This window comes from Diadema setosum, chromosome 19 (genome assembly GCF_964275005.1).
Source record: "Diadema setosum chromosome 19, eeDiaSeto1, whole genome shotgun sequence".
Lineage (NCBI taxonomy): Eukaryota > Metazoa > Echinodermata > Echinoidea > Diadematoida > Diadematidae > Diadema > Diadema setosum.
In genome coordinates this window covers 23,899,361-23,921,264 of record NC_092703.1, presented here as the reverse complement: position 1 = coordinate 23,921,264, position 21,904 = coordinate 23,899,361, and the positions used below count along the sequence as shown (strand labels likewise).

Genomic DNA, 21,904 nt, shown 5'->3' with positions numbered 1-21,904 from the left:
ATGCATCTCGTATATAAAGCATTTCGAAAGCATCTCCTCTGCATCCGCTCTGCATCCGCTCTGCATCCACTCTGCATCCGCTTTTTCTGCTATGCGTCCGTTTCGCAATTATCTCCGGTAACCCCTTCGGAGCTGTCATCCCCTTCCATCCGCTTTCATCAGCTAGGTTTCCGATGGACATCCGTTTAACATCCCCGCTACATACTACCCACGTCCGTTCTATTTCCGTTCTATTACCGCCAATTTTCGCCAATTTTGTCAATTTCTGGAGCGGATGAAAGCGGATGAAGCCATCCCCGAAATTTTGCTCGTCCGCTGTGTCCTTTCTGCATACGCTTTGTGTCCGTCGGCCAGTGGGACCGGGCCTTTAGTTAAACCTAACCTAACCTTGCTTGCTAATGCATGGATGCAAGCACTGTGGTGGGGCTGATTTCATGATTTTGCTAACCCTTCTTAGATTTAGACCTGTCAAAACAAGTTGTTTGAGAAGATTAGACATAGATCTCAGTGCTAACAATATATGTTAGACCTTGTAATTCATCCTTTCTCATGTAAAGAAAGTTTCTGATATGATTACTAAGACTAATTGCTACAGTCTTTCCCAGTATTTCACATCTGTTAAACCATTGATTTAGGGCATCTACAACGGTAATCAAACTTATTCACAATGACCTAGTATATTCAATTGATCACTTGACTTATGGGATGGTGTTCATTTCTGAATCCTATTCCCAAGGAGGTTTAAGAGATGGAGTTCCAACTGGCTGTAATTATTCAAACAGTTGTCACTTTTCTATTGATGTACAAAAGAATTCCACAGGTGCATCTGTGCCTTTGGTGGCGGGGTTTGATGCCGCCGTCTTGCTGAGCAATCTGAAGATTCATTTTGAACGTGAACTTAATGTTGGCTATATTTTGCCTAATTTATCTATTAAATGAAACTAAATCTCACTTAATGATAAAGCTCATTAAACAAAGGTCAATCCCTTCAAGAAATATGTGCAAAAGTGTAAATCAGAGCTGTATCATGTGAAAGTGTTTAAAACTGTACCCTCCCGGAAAGCCGGTTTTATCACTTTTCCACTTCATTCCTCCAAATAAAACTGATATGGAATAATCTTCGAGTATAATTCTATATTAATAGATATATCAGATTAGTGGCCGGGCACGGCCAGTCGAGTAATTTTCATTTTCATTTCATCATTTTTTGCGCAATTTCTATTCGCGCATCCCCGTGTCTTTACCATTATATACCACCTATCTTTTATAAGTAGGGATGGCGAAAAGTAATTACCATCACAAAGACATATTTTCGTTAGAAAGTGGCTGATGATTATGCAATGAGACATGAGTCAATTGTCTTCCTATCTGCGCGGCAGATCCAGTTTGCCACATGCTTCAAACACTTTCGAGTGGCGGCATCAAACGTGACTTCAAAGGAAATACGACAGTTGTGACTCCATTCTCTTGAACCTCCTTGCTATTCCTAACTGTGCCTTTCTTATTCCTGTCTTGACAATCATCTCTTGGTCTGTAGGAGAGCTGGAAGGCCTGCGTATCGTTTGTCATAGGAAACCAGCTTGATGACAAGGAGTACGCCAGCATCCTATCCAGTGCTGTCAACTCAAAGCTGAGAAAACTCTTTAGTGTCATCTACAGAGAAACCCTGATAGAGGAGGTAAGCCCTTTTGTCATAAACTGAACTCTGTGACTTTGAATACAGCTGTAAAGAGAAACTTTTCAGGATTGATTTTAAAGGTTAAGCAATTTTTAAAGCTAAACCCTTATCTGTTACAGGGTTCGAAATTGGCGACGGTCCGCTGGCCATTGGCCACCCAAAATCATGTCGGACTAGCTAAAAATCATAAAATTCTGAAGTAACTGGTCCGTCTGGCTAGCCAAAATGTTGCTTCAGTGTCAAAATTGATTCTAAGTAGTCCGCCTGGCTAGTTAAAAAAAAAAATTAGTGCGACCCCTGTGTTACTTGTGATGCATTTTTCAAAATATCTAATCAATAATTAATAACAATTTGTGTAAACTATTTTTTCACATGCTGTTGGGAATCTCTGCTTACCTGTTAACATCAGAAGCTGAAATTATAATGAAGATATGTGCATTTTGTTGTGGGGAAATTTTCATGAATTTTGCATGCAGAACTATTGAAAAATTATGGCATACAAAAATTATGTGGACAGGTGTTACAATTTGTAGATTATATGCAAAGATATCCTTTTCCGTGAAATTATCGACAGGTACAGTCCATTGACCCTGTGCAAAGAAACAAAGAAACAAATTAATAAATAAACAACAATTGAATAAGAAATGTATAAATAGAATTATGTCACGATACTTTCAGTCCTGTAGTCTGAACCATTCATGGAAACACAAGGTGGCAGTGCATACATTCAGAGCTAATCTCTGAACAATTTCAGAGGCACATATTGAAGAAAAGAAAATGCCGCAATAACTTCATGCCCTTTTCTGTCTTTGAAGGTCATCGAACTTGGGAATGCCAAAGTTAAGAAGCCGAAGGATGTGCCGCAGTTCTCAGAAATCTGCGAGACGGTGAAGGCTGAGTACCTGGACAAGGGGGAGGAGATTCCCCAGGCGCTCCTGGCCAAACTTCTCAAGTGGAAGCTCCTGGCCATCAAGGAAGCCGACCTGAAGAGGAGAGAGGATGAGAAGAAGGTAGGCAAATCATGGGCAGATCATGGGGGGGATGCGTTGGTGTGAACGCACGCCTCTTCAGACCCTTAAAAAAACGTTTTACTCATCAAGTTTGCACGCACAATTTAAATCTCCACGGGCTCGGAGGTGGGACAACCCCTTCCCAGACCCCCCCACTCGCTCATACGGGCTCAGTCACTTCACGAGTAAGAGCCCTTTTTTTTTTTTCTCGGCTGAAGAAACCTGGAAGTGAAATCAGAAAGTTGCGCTGAAGTCCTTTTTTTTTTTCTTCTTCTTCGCTTGTTAGCTGATGAAACCCGGAAGTGGAACAAGAAATATAAGCCCCACCCCCCCTTGAAAAAGCAAGTGACGGCCCTGCAAATGGTATCGTTTTGTTATGTCCCTTGTGACAGGAATCAAAATGTTAGGTTTTGAAAAAGAACAAAACATAACAAAGTTGGAATTCAGTTTGTTTTCTTGCTCTTTGTTTCCTTACATATGTAACTACTTTGATAGCGGTACTTAATAACTCTCTGTATAGTAAACTGAAATAAAACAAAATAATCCCATGAGAAAAAGGAGTGGAGCTGCAAAATTTGTTCCTGTTTTTCTATGCTAGCTGCGAGACACATTGCTTTGATGAACCCAAATTTCTGCTGTGCTTTTTAACTGGGAAGCAGAAAGATTTACCTTTTCAGTTAGTGTTTTCAGATTACTTGCAGCATTTTGTACTTTTAACAGATTTACAGGAGGCATTAGGAATATGGCAATATAATATGCGAAGAACAATTAACAAGATGTAATAAAGTGCGCCCTTCTGATATGATTGTGCTGCTTCTTATGCATCTTAAAGGGGCATAGTCCCGGTAGTGTAGATGGCGCTGTTGATGATACTGCCGATCATCGTTAGCATTGATACGAAGATTACCAAAGTTGAGCTGTCATCAAGAGTTAAGTGCGTAGGTGTTGCTAAGTAACGTTGCCTTTGTTGTCTTCTTTGCACATCGCGCAGTCTGTAGTAATGCCAGGGTGCGTGCATATGTGCTTGTTATTGTGACATCACAAAAGAAGTTTGCTAAAGCTGTCATCCCCCTCAGCCGATTCATGAGCCCAACTGTGATCGGACCACTGACTACACTGAATCGGACTTCTTCGGACTCGGGAAAGTGGGCCAAACCGTAAGCGCCAAAGAGAAGTCGATAGCGTAGGTCTCTGTAGGAAACTTGCACCGTGCGCCCGCATACGCATTTGACTAAAACACCGGGACCATGCACCTTTAAGTATTGAGACGGTTTTGTCCTTCTACCGTCGTTCAAGAGGTGATTTGGAAAATAAAGAAAAATCGAACACAACCTATGATGATCATCAGAATTATTTTCTGCTGAAAAAAAAAAAAGAATGTGTAAAAACAGAAGTAGAGGAGAGACAATGACTGCATGAATACAAAAAAGCTGACCTGGTGATGAACATAATTAGGAAAAGAGCAAGCCCCCCCCCCCCCCCCACATCCTTCCACACATGGAGCCAAGCAGAAGTAAAGATTTACAGTGAGCAAAATGTAACGAGTTTGAGAACTGACCATCTTTGTTTCGATCCTTTTACCCAGGCCGCCGATGGTAGCGCCAAGGACGGCAAGAAGGGAAAGGATGCGGGTGGAGGGAAGCGAACCCGGAGCAAGTCTCCCGCCAAGGGGAAGGGCAAAAAGTCCCCGGAGGTGCCGTCGCCGAAGAAGGAGTCCAAGCTGAAGAAGAGGGGAGAGGAGGACGACGATAACAAGTACATAGGTGAGGCCTGCTGACAGGTCATTGACCCTTACTGTGCTTTGTTCACCGATTGGCACGCACTCTGGAGTGCTTTCTTTGTTGTTTGGCACCAGTTTCTGGAAACTACCGTATAATTGCTGATTGATAATAATTACCTCAAGTCCCTAATCTCAACTGTGTCACCATAGCCTTCCTGTTTGACTGATGCACATTGCTAAGCTTGAGTTGACTTGCTACAAACTCGACAGCTATATGTAGGTCAGGGTACCGTTTCATGAAAGTTGTCAGCGCTGACAAGTTGTCAGTCTCTGACAATCACCGTGGTAACAATCAGTGACCAGAACATCTCAGCCAATCAAGACCAAGGATTTTGCTGAAATTGTCAGAGAATGACAGCTTGTCAGCGCTGACTAAATTGATGAAACACCCCCCTGGTTTGGATTTTTGGGGACTGAACGCTGATGAAAAAAGCTTGGCAAGTTACAGTGTTGTATGCTATTGAGTGCTTGGGCATGAAGAGGGTTGAATTGAATGTGATATACTTTCATTGTTCCCTGCACTCTCTCTTGAGATGGATCTTTGCTTAACAAATATCAGAGGCGTAAGAAAGTTTACCTGCTTGCAGGTTTTAGTCAAGACAAATCAATTATTTGTCTTGCTTTTTAGTTGTTTTTTTCATTGATAAGTGCCAGATGTACATATGTAACATTTAAATGTTGTGATATGAAATGGGAACATGAGTCAAATATGCCTTTGATATGTTTGGGCTTATATGCAATGATACATATTCAATGCTGTTCATTTGTCATTGTAGCAATTTGAGATTTTCTGCACAAGCCAAAGGTTAAACTCAAGTGCTCATGTTTTTACCCTTTCTTACGTCTTTATTGCATTTGTGTGCTCACAAGTAACTTTTATGAGATCATTTGCTTAATGATGCTTTCACTAAATCTTGCACAGATGACGAACCCGATGATGGACGCCAGCACTACGTGATCATCGAGGGCTTCGACCAGGCGCCCCTGCTCTCCCTCCTGGTCGACCTCGGCATCCACATCAACTGCATCATCCGGCTGCAGGCGGAGGACTACTCCCTCTTCGAGAAGCGGCGCAGGGAGGAAGAGGAGGAGATGGACGAGGACGACAGGCCGCCGGAAGGTAGGGCGGGGCCTCCGGGTCACTGGTAGGAAAGCGTGCTGGCAAAGGGGGTTCAGTGTCTCAGGTGTAAGTGTGGGTAGAGGATTGATGTATGTTGGGCAGCACTTAGTGGGGCTCATCTGACCAGCATCACTGATTGGCTGGACACAGTCATGTGACAAGAGTGAGTAGCAGATGTGTGGCCTTTGTCATGGAAAGCATCGATGATGTTGGTTGTCTATTGTGGAGATGAGGAGGAGGAGAGAGAGAGTAAAGTCCAAAGGTCTAGTTTGAGGTGATGAGAAGATGTTGTCTGGATAGTTTTCAAGACATCTGAACATATAAAAGATGTGTGTGGCTTTAATCTAAATTCAATCATCATACCAGTGATCGAGGCACAGTAGGATCATTATGGAGTGATTTATTGCATATATGCTAATGATTTTCATCTCTTTATATTTTCTCATTTTTACCAGTCATTGAGGAGGAGAAGAAAAAGAAGGAGAAAGAGAAGGCGAGCCTGGAGAAGTTCTGGCTCCAGCACGAGCCCCTCCTGAAGAGCGCCCCCAAGGGATCCAAGCTCCAGGACATCGCTCGGCTCACCTACGTCGTCAAGAATCACATCGTCCCGGACGACATGAAGGACAATGAGAAGAGAGTGAGTGTCTATGGCAGTCAAGTTTTCATCAGGAGTGAATGAGAGTTTATAGTCTTGAATATAGATTAGGATTGGTCAAATTAACCATGCAATCAATAATGAGCTGCACAATACTTGAAGAGTGAAAGAGTGAAATGCAGGTAACTTTACATATATTGTGGCTTCATGTCACATAATGATATCATCTATCTTCAAGAAGATTAATCCGTTGAAGACGAGTGCAGGGAATACTCGGGCTGGTGTCTGTGGGAATTGTGTGTTATAACGAAATCAGTCTGTCCCAATGGTGTGTCCATGTCATCAAATGTCATCAAATGTGTTTATGTTTTGAAGTAGGATCAACCGTGAACAAATCTTAAGTTGGCGTATGGCATAGCCAGTAAATATAGATGCATGTAAAATGATGGCCAACCTTACATGTTTTCATTTCCCCTTAATATTATTGGTTTAGTTTGGTACCCTAAGTGCCTTGATCATGAAACTACATGTCTGCTGTGTGAACATGAGATCAATCTCACACACTGCAGAGCTATATCTAACCATTGTATCTACTCTTATCAATTCATTACATTTGGTGTATGCAACCATTATGTCTTATATATCCAACTATAATATGTTATATATTCAACTTTATATCATGTACATGTATATCTGACCATTAAATCTTGTATATCCATCAAATCTTGTATATCCAACCATTTTATCTTTTATGTATCCTCTCACAATACATGTATCTCATTTATCCAACTATTTTATCTTTTAAATCCAACCCATTGATTATGTTATCATTTCATTCCCGTTGCCAGACCCAGTTTGGGACAGACATGTTTGAGGACGTGGCCTGTATGATGTATGACCTCCTGGATGCTGAGAGGCAGTACCGCAACTTCCTGGCCAACATGAAGCTCATCCAGATCCCTTTGGTCCAAGACGCTTCACAAGGTGGGGACCTTCCATCGGTTATGCCAGAGAATTTAACTGTGGAAAGATGATTGTGCTGACATCAAATTGCAAATATATTTTTTAAAAAGACATATTTTACAATGAAGTATTGATGGCTTAGAAATGGCTTAGAAAAAGAAAGTAAAGTAAGTGCTCTGTTGGAGGTCCGTCAATAGCGAAAGTAACTTTTTTTCACAAGAATATTGCACCTGCCAAGAATTTCTCTTTGATCGGAGTACCCTCTGGTTTAACTAGGGAAGAAGTTGAATTCAACCTTGCATTCCTGCTATTGTGAAAACCTCTTGATAGAGAAGTATGGGAGAGGAAATAGACTTTACATTTGCAGAATGTCTTTTCCCATTCATTTGTTTGTACTAAATGTCAGCATAGGTACATGTAGGTCTGGGCCCTGTTTTATGAAGAGTTCAAATTGATTATAAAGTTGATTTCTATCATGAAATCTATGGCAGCCTGTGTGTTAAGGAAATTTAACATCGATTATATCTTTTGATGAAACAGGGCTCTGGAATGAATAAACTCTAAGGAAACAGGGGAGCCGGGATGCATTAATGATTCAAACAACTCGCAGTTTCCTTATCCTGTAGAACACTAGTCCTGAGTATACTCAGGCAGGTATATATGCAAAATGGGTGTTGTAAGAAAATCAGCTCAACCTCAACAAGTTAAAGAGATTTATGTGGTTTATGAAATCAAACTTTGCCGCTGAGTTCATCAGAATAACAACTTCTTTTTTGTTTTTATAATATGAACAGTAATCAAAGATTATCAAAGATTTTCCTGACTCTCCCCGACATCCCCCTATAGTTGGTGACACCCAGTCCATGATCTCTGCCAGCGTGCCGGTCGCCGCCCAGGCAGCCGCCGCCCAAGCCGCCGGCCAGCAGCAGCCCCCAGCCGACGCGGCCGCCCCGCCCGAGCTGAAACCCATCGTGGTGTCCGCCGACGTGGACACGCGCTACTACACAGAGCTGATGGACAGCATACCACAGGAGAGTGTTAGCGTTCCCCTCATCATGCACTGTATGCTGGAACAGGTATGCAGTCACAGAAACTCACAATTTATTCAAAAATTCATGAAAAAAGGAGTCCATAGCCATATCTTGTGTGTATGATACCACTGTATTGATTTATTTTTTTAACTCAAACTTTCAATTACATACAAGTAATGTAACACTTGTGCTAACCTATATGTGTACAATCTGTATGTACAAACTGTATTTCATTGTATGTTTGTAAAATGTATGAAGGAAAGTACAGTGTGTAATATGTGAGTATTATATGAAGAGTTTGTTCGCAAAAACCGATACGTCCATTTTTGAAGATTTTGAAGTACGGTCTCTGTCATAAAGTACAAAATAATACCTTTTAAATGATATATTGGTCACTACATATAATGGTACATTCTTGAAGTTATGGTCAAAAGAGGCAAAAATTTTCTTATAATTCTCTTTATTTTTCTTGACCTTTAATCGCAAATATCTCCATTTGGCAAATAAGGACTTATCGGTTTTTGCAAACAAACTCTTCATATATTAATGTGTAAGCAAGTGTATAAAATGTGAGATACGTATACATATTTTTGTATGCATGCATACATTTATCCATATATCTTCTACCTGTAGCTGCTAGACTTGTATTTATCAGTCTACAGAGAGAGAAATAGAGAGAAAGTGACAGAGGAAGATATGAATGTAACAAAAAGGAATGAAGAAAATTGCTTGGACCATTTCTCTTGCAGTCCGACCGTGAATAGATTTTTTACCATCTTTGAGATGTGTTGATGTTGCTGCATTTCCCTCAGATCGTGGCCACGTCCGAGGACCGTGGCCCTCCCAGCGACTGGACCAAGATCCCCCGAGAGGACGGGCTCGAGCACAGCCTGGCGGCCCACATCGACAAGATGGCCGACAAACTGCACATCAGCTCCAAAGAGGGAGATGGAGAGGTTAGTTACAGCAACACAAAAAATGTTTGCATGCATTTCTAATTTTGCCAATATCGCGAGAACCAAGATTTGCAAAATTAAAATGCACACAGAAGTCCTGTCTACACTCTATGCATTGAATGCCAGAGGCAGTTTGCGAATATTTGATGCTGGGGAAAAGCCTATTTGCTCTAATTCGCAAAATTTTCATGCTGCGAAATATGTTGCTTTACAGAAGTATCTATCTTGACAAAGACCACTGCCTATTGGATTCAGTTGACATAAGTAATGTGATGGTTGTGAGGGAGTCTGGCTTGGCAATGTAGCAGTATTGTATTGCAAATGTAGAAATATCTGCAGTACATTTTGCAGATTTTCCGCTACTTTTGGCTAGCACAAATTCGATAAAGCGGTGAAAATATCCTTACAATTTTCTATGCACATTTTGAATGGCATGAATGCTGGTAATGCGTTGCATCAGCTGATGACTAGTAAATTGTGTGCGTGTGTGTGTATGCTAGCTGCTTTCTGTGCAAGCTGTACATTCAAAAGAATTATTTGTCTAGTATACTGTAATCAAATGTTTGTGCTTGAGTAAAACATACTTGTCTAGAGTAAGGTGTGATATGCGCACATTGGTGTGCATATTGCACTTTAAAGTCGTACTACATACATAGATTTCCATGCATGGAAATGTTGGACAATTTTGTCTTTTTTGCAAATTGGTAGCAAACATATGGGTAAGACGTTACACAGCATGAATTTAAGAACCGCGAATAGTTTTTCTTAGCGACTCTTGATCAGCGTCAAAATTTAGCAGTGCAGAAATTGCGACATTTACAGTATCTCATAAAATATTCAGCTTTTAGTGCACACCTCAAGATACAACCATTTACCAAAGCTTGTTTAATAGTTGTTAAAGATTTCATCCCAAAGTACTGTCATCATTTCAAAATTTGAGAATTTATAGATATGCCGTGGAATTACACAGCATTCCTCATGTTTTTGTTGCTATTTAAATCTGATGACATTATGATTCATGATTCAATTACGTGATGTATAGAGTGATTTTATTCCTGTACATAGAAATAAGTTGAACGTCGTTATGTACTGGTATGTATATCTAGTCTAGTCTTTGCTCCCATTTCTTTTCAAGCAGGCATCACAAGACCAGCTGCAAGGTGGGCCTCCATCCGACAAGCTCTCCCTCAGTAAGCCAGAGTTCCTCCAGTACGGGGACAACATCTCCCTCCGCCTCAAGCACCTCAAGAGCTTGCACGGCTTCAACGCCCTGGAGGCGGAGCTTGCGATGATGGACTACATCCCCGTCGCCAAGCTGCGCGAGTTTCCCCGCCCCTCCTCGGGCGTCGTCAAGCAGCGGGCGGCCCGCCTCCAGGAGCTGCTCCACCACTGCGGCAACGGCGTCCTGGACCAGGCCGAGGTGGACCGCGCCTTCAAGCAGTTCGTCTTCGAGAGCCTGGCCTTGAGGGGTACGGGGGAGGACGGGCGAGTCGCCCCCGAGGTCATCTCGGAGGGCATCGTCTGGGACGACCCCTACCCACTCTTTGCCAAGAGGGAGAAGGGCATGGAGGAGGAGGAGATCAGGGAGGAGAGTGCAGAAAAGAAGAATGAAGGAATAACGGAACTGACAACGGAGAATCTCCAGAAGGTTGAAGGTAATGATTACTCACGTCTTCCATACTTTTATACAGTGGATGCATGTATAGCTAGTTATCCATATCAGGGCAATTACCGCCGAGGACAATTATCCCCTTGCTAGATACTGGTTAGCGATAAGGTTAGAATAAAGATTAGGGTCAGGGTTAGAGTGTGGGTTGGGCTTAGGATTAGGATTAGGATTAGGGTTAGGGTTAGAGGAAGGGTCCAGGGTAATTGTCCGGGGGCTTTTTTTTTTCTCCCTTTAAATTATGTCAAGTTGGTGAAACACCTGCATATTTATATAAATCATGATTCAAATCATATGTGACCCCCTCCCCCCCCCCCAAAAAAAAAAACAACAAACAAATGGGTTGCATTGAACAAAGGCAACATAAATATGTATGACGAGCATGGCAAGTTATTACTGTACCTTGTAACTTTCTAACCTCTCCTTGCTCTGCTTTTCATTGCCTGCAGAAGAACTGGAGGCCAAGGCAGCCAATGAGGCGGGGCTACTTGCCCAACCTAACAATATCGGCATCCTGAAAGTGGAGGGCAAGAAATCCAGGCAGGGATCCGCCAGTAGCCTGCGATCTGCAAAGAGCTCAGGTGAGTAGACCTCATAGAGATGAAATTCACCATCCAGGGTGCGATGTGAGATTTACCATCTGTGGCATTTTTTAAAACACTAGGTGTGAGGGCTAGAGAAAAACATGGAAATTAGGAGTGAGGCACCTATGGACTAAAATTCAAAGAGAATGTGTTTTGACCAGGTGCTATGCCCTCAAAATCACAGTAACATGACCACACACACACACCCACAAAAGCATCTACTCTGGTAGAGTTGCTGATCCAGCGCCACAGTGAATAACTTGTGGTAGTTTGGCTGCATTCTTTTTTATTCTCTGTTGGATCTCATGAATAAGTCTGACTGATTCTTTTGACTTTAGACATATCATAGATCCCTGATTTTACTCATAATGTTGTTGAACCAATTTTTGTCTCAACAGCCTAAACTAAGTCTAGAAGCATCAAGGCTTATTTGTGTGTGTAGGGGGGGGGGGGGGAGAATCAGCACAGTGTAACTTGCTGTTTATTTGAATAAGATGAGGAGGGATAAACAATTGATGGGAATTTTTTTTTTTTTTAGAAGTACAGGAGCAAAATTCTTAAAAATGAGAATTATGCAGAGGTACGGATTCATGACCTCTGAGGGACTTTCACTATTCATTTAAATTTGTTTTGTTTGTTTTTCTTTCGTTTGTCATTATTGTTCAGTCCTTCAAGTGAATTCTGCAGATGAAGGTATAAAATGAATCTCATGTGATATATGGTAGCTTAGTAACAACCCTGTAAACCTTCCGGCCATGTATGTGTCAAAAGCATTTTGCAGTCATCGATAAGCAACAGCTATTAATGTTGGTGAATGTTTCAGTCTACTTTGTTTATATGCATGCTCCTGTAATAATCCTCTGTCCATCCGTGATAGAAATTTGTTTTATGGTGAATGTAAAATGTCAAATTGTTACTGTAGTCCATGATGTAAACGAAGCTATTCAGATCCAGTCTGACAATAATGGCTATATGTTTTGCATGACATGTGTACGTGGTAGATATGAATATACATGTGTATGTGTACACGTACACGTAATGTGCCCTGTCTACCGCTGTGGTACTCCTTACACATAGGCGTCCTGATTACAATGTGTGATACAAGCAGAAATTATGCTGTCTATGTTTTCAGTGGTAATGACCTGTAAAACCGAATTTGCAAATTCTATACTGGGTTTCATTGACTGGAACAAATTGCACATCAATTCTCTGGGGATTGAGAAAGGATACAAAAAAAAAATTTGGTTGTATGCTTTTAGAAATGTTTAGTGTAAGTTGTCTAGTCTGTTTCAAGTGAGTAGAAAACCTTGTGTAGCATACTTATATTTTGTTCAAACTTGTGTATAAATGTAGATGTAGCCCCCCCTTTTTTTTTTTAGTCAGTGGAGGTTGAAAGATAAACTTAAAGTCACAAATGGTATGCCTTTACACATTAACCTGTTGCTTACAGGAGACAGTTGTACCAAGTTTTAAGTCTGTTGAAAACTATAGTATCTGGGAATCTGATGGTTGATCAGGATATCTGTGTCCTACAAGCAGTAGAAAAAAAACAAGTGTGAATTGCTCTTTGTTTTAAATCTTGAGTACATGTATGTGTTATAGGTCTCGTCATGAATATTCTTGTCCCTTTGTTCGTTGGCTTTGTGCTTGCCTGTATTGTGCATTCAGCTTCAAGTGCTACATTTATGTTATATATCATAGCTTTGTGGTGTAGTGGGAGTAGTGACTTGTACCTTAGTGTCCAAAAACCATTGTAACCACCTTACATGGTGCATTGCAAAGATGGTAAAAGTAATGAAAGAATTGTTCTTATTTTTCCTTCTATTTCCAGTGATGATCAGCATGTCATAAACTCTGGTTTTAGCCTTTTAAAGATGCAATTAAGAAATACTTAAGATTAAAAATCATTCTCAGTTCCTTTATTCTTCTGTTTGTGGAAAGAGGGTTGACTAGGTATGTTGTCATTATTCTCATGAGGCATTTTTAAGATGTGTTAGTATGATATATGCAACTGCATACAGGTAAGACTAACAGAATGCGGTGTAACTGTATGCAGTATATTTTGCAATGTTCTTTATTTTTCACAGCTTTTGCGAGTCGACTGTAGAATATTGCCTGTCATAATGCAGGGCTCGACACTAACGGTGGCCCGGTGGCCCAGGGCCACCAAAAACGCATGTCGGGCCACCAAAATTTCAGAAATGAAGAATTTGGTGGCCTGATCGGGCCACCAAAAAAGGTTGGATGTTTGCCTTTGGGCCACCAAAAATAAAAGTTAGTGTGGAGCCCTGCATAATGCAAACACACTATATTTAGTCTCCAAGATGGGAAATCTCTCACTTTTGTCCTGGAGAAGGGATAATGATAATTTATCCTTTCATCGCTGCAGTTTAAACCACTTGCAAAATTGTCTTATGAGAACCGCTTTGTGAAATACTTAATGTACTCATGAAGTATATGCCATACACAGTGCTCCCTCAGAGATGTAAGCTATAGGCTTACAAATCCAAGTCGCCAATATGGAGAGCAAGTTGGTTTTGAACAAACCTTGTAGTCTAGCTGTGTTATGCACCAAAAATTGAATGGCTGTCATCTCATTATGACCCATACGTATATATTTTTTTTCCCCGGTGTGTCTCAGTTCACTTTGAGAAAGATGCCACAGGGCAACCCATTCTGCCCGCAAAGGACCAGCTGCCATCCTCAGACCCCGCCCACCCGACCCAGGGGGAAAAGGACAAGGAGATGGAAGATGCGAAGGACGCCAGACCGGGGTCCAGCCGGAGCAACATCAGCGTGCACGACTTCATCGGCGACAGGAAGCTGAGAAACCTTGACGAGTGGTGCTACGCGGAACACTTTGAACCTCATGTTCTTATCCAGGTCAGGGGGAAAAAGATATTGATACTAGAATTGATCATTTCAGTGCTGAAGACAGAAATGTAATTACACTATTGAGTAAAAGAAGGAAGAGGTTATTTGTTGCAGAGATTTTCTGTTTTTTTGCTACAACTCTCTGAGGTATATAAAATTGTGGGCTCTATCTGTATAATTTTTGTATGTATCTGTATTCCAAACGAAAAAGAAAAAGAAAAAAACTAGCCTAGGATTCGAGCCTGCGTCGCCTACGACTTACTGGGCAGTGGCACCACCACAAAGCTGAAGCCAGATCTTGACAATTGTAGTGACAAGATGTTTGAACAGATACCCAATATGATTGAATTACCTCACCTCTCTTTCATTCTCCCTTGGTCTTATTCATAATTCATAAGCCTTCATAAAGTCGAGTTATGAGAATGAAGAGATTTTGTTTTGTTTTTTTATTCGTGTATTGGCATCAATGGAGAAAAAGTCATTTGAACCCACCCAGTGGTCTTTCTGAAATTACTGACACCCTGATCCTGAAGAAGATTTGCTGAATAGTACTTTGCTATTTGAGAATCGTTAATGCCTGTATCATGTATGCCATGACAGCACACACAACTTGGAGGTCAGCAGCCCCGCCACTTTAACATAAAAAAAGAATCTTAGAAGGTTAACCAGAAAAAAATCACATCAAGTGCTTGCAAACTGGCTATTAGTCTTTTAAAGGAAAGTTGAATTTTTCTTTCCCGTAGTTCAGTGTATCCTAGTACATGTAGATGCCATAAGTGTGATATTGTAGGAAGTTTTTCACAGACACACAAAAAAAGGAAAATTAAATTCTGCCTTGCATGATAAAACCTGCTGTAGATCCTGGAGGAGGCGCGTGAGATGAACCCCTTTATGGACACCTACTACCACAAGAGGGACCACACCCTGCTGGTGGTCATGCACAACCCAGTGGGGCCCAACCTGCAGAACACCCAAACGTGGGACACCAAACTACACTCAGATGTTGGCTTCAGGTGAGGCATGGTGTTGTACATACATACAACTACAACACTGACACCAAGCATTTATCAGTGTAAAACATCTACTCTATGATACATGTACATATTGGCTATAATACTAACTGTTAATGCATTTAGAGACACTGTAACACCATGGTGTATGAAATCCCAACACCAAAGAATCACTACAGTCTTTAAAAAGAGTTGTGGCTGAATATTTATCTCATGCATATCTGTAGGAAATGATTGAAGATGGCTTTTCAAGCATCATGAGCTGTAAATTTCATTTTATACTTTGTGAAAAACAAACCAAAAAAGTTTTATATACAGTCAAACTCGGATACCTCGAATTCCTCGGGACTGAAGAAAATGGTTCCAGGTACGCGAATTTCGAGGTACGCGTATGTCGAATTTTCTTCGACTTATCCGAAGTTTATCGTTGTTCAACATGGTATCTGTTGTAGTGCCTACTGATTGCTAGCATGCTTGTCAATTGGAATTGAATCGACTTTTATATGAATGAATTGAATGAAAATCGGAATTGAAATTAAGATTTCAGAAATAAAGATTGTGGTGGCCCGATCGCGCCACCAAAAAAAAAAAAAAAAAAAAAAAATCGGATGTTTGCCTTTACTTTTGAAAATGAATAGCGGTAACAATCGGCTACGTAAAATGCTAAAATAAATGTCAGATGTTTGCTTTTAATTTTGGAAATGAATAACGGTAATATTCGACTCGGTATGATACTAAAATAAATGTCGGATGTTTGCTTTTACTTTTGGAAATGAATAACGATAAGACTCAGCTCCGTATGGTGCTAAAACTAATGTCAGATATTTGATTTTGCGTTCGAAAATGAACAAGGATAACATTCGGCTCCGGAAGACCCTGGAATAAATGTCGAATATTTGCTTTGACGTTCGGAAATGAAAAACTAATATTCAACTCCGTACGATGGTTTGATAAATGTCGGGTGTTTCCTTATACTTTCGAAAGGAAATAGCAATAACATTCGGCTCCGGAAGATGCTAAAACAGATGTCAGATGATCGCTTTTATGTTCGGAAGTGAATAGCAGTAATATTCTGCTCCATACGATGCTAAAATAACTTTCTGATGTTTGCTTTTAGATTTCGAAATGAATAACAGTAACATTTAACTGCGTTCAATGGTAAAATTAATGTTTGATGTTTGCTTTGACGTTCGTAAATGAGTGACAATAATATTCAACTCCTAACGATGATAAAATAAATGCTGGATGTTTGTTTTTACATTTGAAAGTAAATTGCAATATAACATTTAGCTCCGGAAGATGCTAAAATAAATGTCGAATGTTTGCTTTGATGTTCTGAAATGAATAACAATAATATCAAACTCCGTACGATGATAAAATAAATGCCGTATGTTTGCCTTTACGTTGGAAAGTAAATGGCAATAACGTTCAGCTCCGGAAGTTATCAAAATACATGTCGAATGATTGCTTTTACGTTTGGCATGTTTGGAAGTAAATGGCGGTAACATTCTGCCCCATACGATGTTTAAAAAATATTGGATATTTGCTATTACATTTCGAAATGAATAAGAGTAATTCAGCTACGTTTGATGGTAAATGTTAAATGTCTGATGTTTGACTTGACGTTCAAAAATAAAAAAAAAACCAGTAAAATTCGGCTCCGTACAATGATAAAATAATTGTCAGATGATTCATTTCACTTTCGGAAGTGGACAGCAGTACCTTTCGGCTCTGGATACGATGATAAAATAAACGTCGGATGTTTGAAATGAATAACCGTAATATTCTGCTTCGTACGATGCAAAAATAAATAACAGATTGTTGCTTTTACATTTGGAAATGATTAACGGTATTAATCCACTCAGTTAGATGCTAAAACAAATAGCAGATGTTTGCGGATGTCGGATGTCGGATGTTTGAAATGTCGGAGGTTTGAAATGAATAACCGTAATATTCTGCTTCGTACGATGCAAAAATAAATAACAGATTGTTGCTTTTACATTTGGAAATGATTAACGGTATTAATCCACTCAGTTAGATGCTAAAACAAATAGCGGATGTTTGCTTTCACGTTTGGAAATGGATAAGGATAGCTCCGCCAAGATGGTAAAATGAATGTTGGTTGTTTGCTTTTACATTTAAAAATGATTAACGGTTATATTCGGCTCCGTAAGGTGCTAACATACTAATATATGTTGGATGATTGCTTTTACAATAAGAATTGAATAACGGCAACTTTCGGATGCTAACAAATGTCAGCAAATGCTCCCACTTTCTCATTTCAAACGTAAGTTTTAACCTCCTAGTATAAGCTTCAACTTTTGTAATAATCTCTACGCCTAATTACTAAATCTTAAAACACAGAATAAGATGATTGAATTTTCTATTCATTTGTTTAAGACATGGGCATCTGTATCACTTCAATAATGCTTAATATTAATTTTTCGATGTTTAGTAGGACCAATTTAGTTTTTCTAATGTTTTTTCCGTTTTTCTTTTTTGGTTCTTTTTTGCGTCAGCAGATTATACTTTCGACCACACACACACACACACAAAAAAAAAAATCAATGACATTGGTGACCCGATAAAGTCAGTGTGGAGCCCTGTCTATTCCATTCTTTATTATGCTCGGCCTATACTTCCAGATCATATACCACACTATTTTCATAATCGCATTGCTGGAAAAAAAAATCCAGTGCTTGCTTTCTCGGGGAAGAATAAATGAAACAAACTTCGTGAAAGGCCAAAAAAAGACAGTTAAAATACAATGTATAGGCACTACGCAGGAGATTGATGTTAGAACAGTGGACCGATATAACTGTCAACACCGTCCTAAGCAGGTGCGCCACGACGGTTAAGAAATCTACGCGCACGGTATGACTACTCGGTATCACGATCAAAAATCAGAACACAGTGGTTAAAGAAAAGAGCGTAGTGTTAACGTAAGCACTCCATTGGCACGAGTGCTATGTGCATATCGTCTACGTGTGTAGTAGGTAGGTGTTGGGGTTTTTTCTTGTCAGCTGTGTAGGCCTACCGGGTATTTCTTTGGGCGCGCGATTGTTAAGAATATTTACAGTCGAGTGTGAAAAGATTTGTGACATGTCTCCGCTGTCCACGCGCGCTTAATCGGAGATGCTGAGTGACGTTGCAATTTCGATTCGAGCAACATGCTGGGAAAAACAAGTTAATTAAGATCGGGACATAAGATTTCACTTCGAGGTAACCGAACTTCGAGTTATTTTCTTCGAGCTACGCGATTTTTAATACACGGAAACTCCATAGGAACAATCGGGACTTTCAGTTTGCACCCGAGGTAAGTGATATTCGGCTTATCCGACGTCGAGGTATCCGAGGTTGACTGTAATAATGATAATGATGATAGTTGAGCTTAAAAAGCACATATGTAGCAAATCAATGTTCCCTATGTGTTTTGCTATTATCTATATTGCATAGACACTATCACAGAGACATATTGACAAATTACATTCGAAGAACAATAAAGAAATTATAGCATATTGAGAAATAGTAGTATGTTAGATATACAACACACAACATTATGCTGTAGGCCTGCACATTTCATGTAGCTTAAAACAACAACAACAACAACTTACTTTTGAATACAAATGAGTAAGTTTGCAAAGAGGATTTAAATGAAGACACTACAGAAGACTAATGAATATGCTGGGGTATTAAAGAAAAAAAAATGATTAGACCAATATGTTTCATAAAATACTTCCAGGAACTACATGGAGCACGTCGCAGACAACATCAGAGAGTTTACCGAGGTCGAGGAGGCCAAGTACCAGGCCGAGATGCGGGAGAAAGAGCTGATCCGACAGCGAGAGCTGGCGCTGTCCCGGGCCTCATCGGCTGCCCAGTCCAGGCCCGCCTCATCCAAGGGACGCAGGTCCGGGTCGCCGAAGAAGTCCAGGTCTAAGTCCCCAAAAGGTAACCAAGAGTCCTTAGCATTTTCACAAATAGTCAGGGACCTATGGTACATCTTGTCGTATTCTTGAATATTATAGTTTTTGAGATTTGTGCTGGAATAGGACGAGACTGTGGAGAATGGAATGGCATTTACAAGTAGCAATGCACAGCCTAGAAGGGAAAGAGAGAGAAGGATAACAACAGATATTAATGGTCTTATTATGGGAGCTACCAACCTTCAAGTTTCCAGTCAAACTTGTTTGTTTGTAGTTTGATTTGTATTATCATCTCTTTTATCTTTTTCTTTTTTTTAAATGCAAAAACAAGTTTGTCTTATGACTAAAGCATGGAACAAAGGTCAAGAAAGGATAACCAGTTTCTCGTTCTCCTTGATTTTTAAAAAGAAATGGAATGAGGAGAAGCCAGAGGTACTAGTGTACTGATGGGACTAGCTGTGTAACATTCCTCCTCATATTGAACTAAGAGAAATCTTGTGGATGTAAAGTGATATTGATGCCATGATGTTCCCCCCCCCCCTCCGCTCTACCCTAATTTCTAGGCCGTCGAAGTGCCAGTCCGGCCCAGCCCATCGTGGACCACCTGGACCCGAACAGCAAGCAGTTCATGCGGCCCAACTCCATGAAGGCCTGGAAGGTTGAGCAGGACAAGCTTCGGGAGGAGGAGGAGAGGAAGCGGGCGGAGAAGGACAAGAAGGGGCGCAAGTCGGCCCGGTCCCGGTCCCGGTCGGCCTCACCCAAGAAGGTATCATCAGACGGGTGCCCAACCAAGGGGCCGTTGGCAGCTTGGTTGCAGCTTACTGTCAGCAACCTTTGTTTAGCCACAATTTTGTTCCAAACTTTGACACTATAAATGTAATTCATGATTCGTATTAATCCGTAGACTCTTGCTATTTAATCCCTTAATTGTCTGCCAAATTTAGAAATGTGAAGTTGATGGAATCTTTCATTTTATAGACTTATTAACATTTACACTTATTTACAGTCCAAACAGAGACACAGATGGAAAGTGTTGTCAGAGAATCAAAATTATAGTGATTGAAGTGATATGATTGGCGTGGGTTGTTGTAGAGATCAAGAATTCATCATTGCAGGTTATTGGCAAAGATAGTTATGCATACATGTACTTAAGTGCACAACAGATGAATACATTTCTGTAGTAGATTGTTCACTGTATGCCAGTTTACTATCTCTCAGATATTTATGAAACAAGGTATGAACTGGAGGCTCATTGTACCAAACATAAAATGAAGGACCTCCATGGAATATGCATCTTCAGTTAAAATGATAAAGAGAATGAATAGAGTGAAGGGAACTAGAAAACTGAGAATGCCTGTGATTGAGTCATGCTTTTCAGATTAACCTAAAACCAATAATCCCTCCCATCTAAATTAATATTTCCCATCTCTTGATGTTCTCCCCATCTTCTTCTTCCACAAAGACGGACAGTGATGAGAAGAAGGGCAAGAAGCCTGGGTCTCCCGGTAAGGATGGGAGCGGGCGTGGCAGCAGGAAGGGGGATAAGGACAAGAAGGATGGGTCTGGGACACCGGAGCCAGCCGCTGAGGCATCACAACCAGAGGAGCCCAAGGAACCCGAGAAGGTCTACCCGGTGAGTTTCACCTATAGACTTAATAGACTAAACTTAACCTGTTCCACACGGGAACCTGGTGGCCTGTGTATTAAGTCTATGGGCATTTCAGAATTCAGTATAGAATGATTAAGTCGCACCCCAAAGAGTTAGATTAATCTAGGGGGCATTTCATGAAGCATTTTGTCCAACAAAGTTGTCGGAATAATTTGCTCTCAGCTAATCAGATGCAAGGATTTCAGTAACTTGTACTAGTTTGTCAGTAAAATATCCGACCAAACGCTTCGTGAAATGTCCCCCTGGAGTCATACCAATAGGCCCTTATTCGTGAAGGTGGTTTAAATTTAGTACATGGTTTATTCAAATTTCTGCAGAGTGAATACATGTGACAGATTGTGTACGCCAACAGACATACAATAATAACCAAGCATTGAAACGCGCATGTAAAAGGTATGCCTATTACACGCTTACTTTCGTCCATGGACTGAATTTAAACCGTGGCTTTGATTAAGACCACCTTGATGAATACGGGCCAATAGAGTTAGACTGTTAGATCTGGAGTCATACCCATAGAGTTAGACCAGCTGCCTCCAGCGTATCTTGTATTATCTCGGACTGTGAAACCTAGGATTAGATCTTATTAGGGAACAAGTTTGTGGGTGTTTGAAATTTGCTGCAATAACCAGCAGTACATATCTTGACACCATGATATCTGCAACCTTGATATGTATGTATTTATTCCAACAAGGCATTCTTCATACAAGGCAGAGTATCAGTATGTGTTTTCTTGATGCCCAAAACTGTGTGAAAATGGCTGCAATTGTTAATGAAGACTCTCATTGCAAACTAGAAGAGATCCAAAAAATGATTATTCAGTATGACAGGGAAATGCTTATAATTTGTGATATTTGGAATATCTGTTTGTTATGTTTGTGGATTTGTTTTTTTTTTTGCCAGTTTGTTGGATATGACATGGGAAATAATATCATCCAAGTCCAAGGTAAAACCACCACTCTCTTCCCCAACGATGGAGGACAAATACGGACTGAGCACGCCCAGTTCATCAATGGTGAGTCTCTCATTGTGTGTGTCTCTGTGT

General features: G+C 40.5%; 1 protein-coding gene across 1 annotated transcript in view; it reads left to right on the top strand.

The window, feature by feature from the left end:
- The window catches only part of LOC140242588 (sperm-associated antigen 17-like), a 41,343-nt gene that overhangs the window by 1,546 nt on the left and 17,893 nt on the right, over positions 1–21,904 (top strand). The window contains 16 exon segments of the mRNA XM_072322338.1: positions 1,538–1,678; positions 2,494–2,688; positions 4,274–4,451; positions 5,391–5,588; positions 6,044–6,225; positions 7,032–7,167; positions 7,993–8,222; positions 8,990–9,133; positions 10,272–10,788; positions 11,249–11,393; positions 14,020–14,266; positions 15,116–15,270; positions 19,010–19,218; positions 19,757–19,959; positions 20,656–20,826; positions 21,763–21,874. Coding sequence (XP_072178439.1) covers positions 1,538–1,678; positions 2,494–2,688; positions 4,274–4,451; positions 5,391–5,588; positions 6,044–6,225; positions 7,032–7,167; positions 7,993–8,222; positions 8,990–9,133; positions 10,272–10,788; positions 11,249–11,393; positions 14,020–14,266; positions 15,116–15,270; positions 19,010–19,218; positions 19,757–19,959; positions 20,656–20,826; positions 21,763–21,874 — 3,163 coding nt within the window.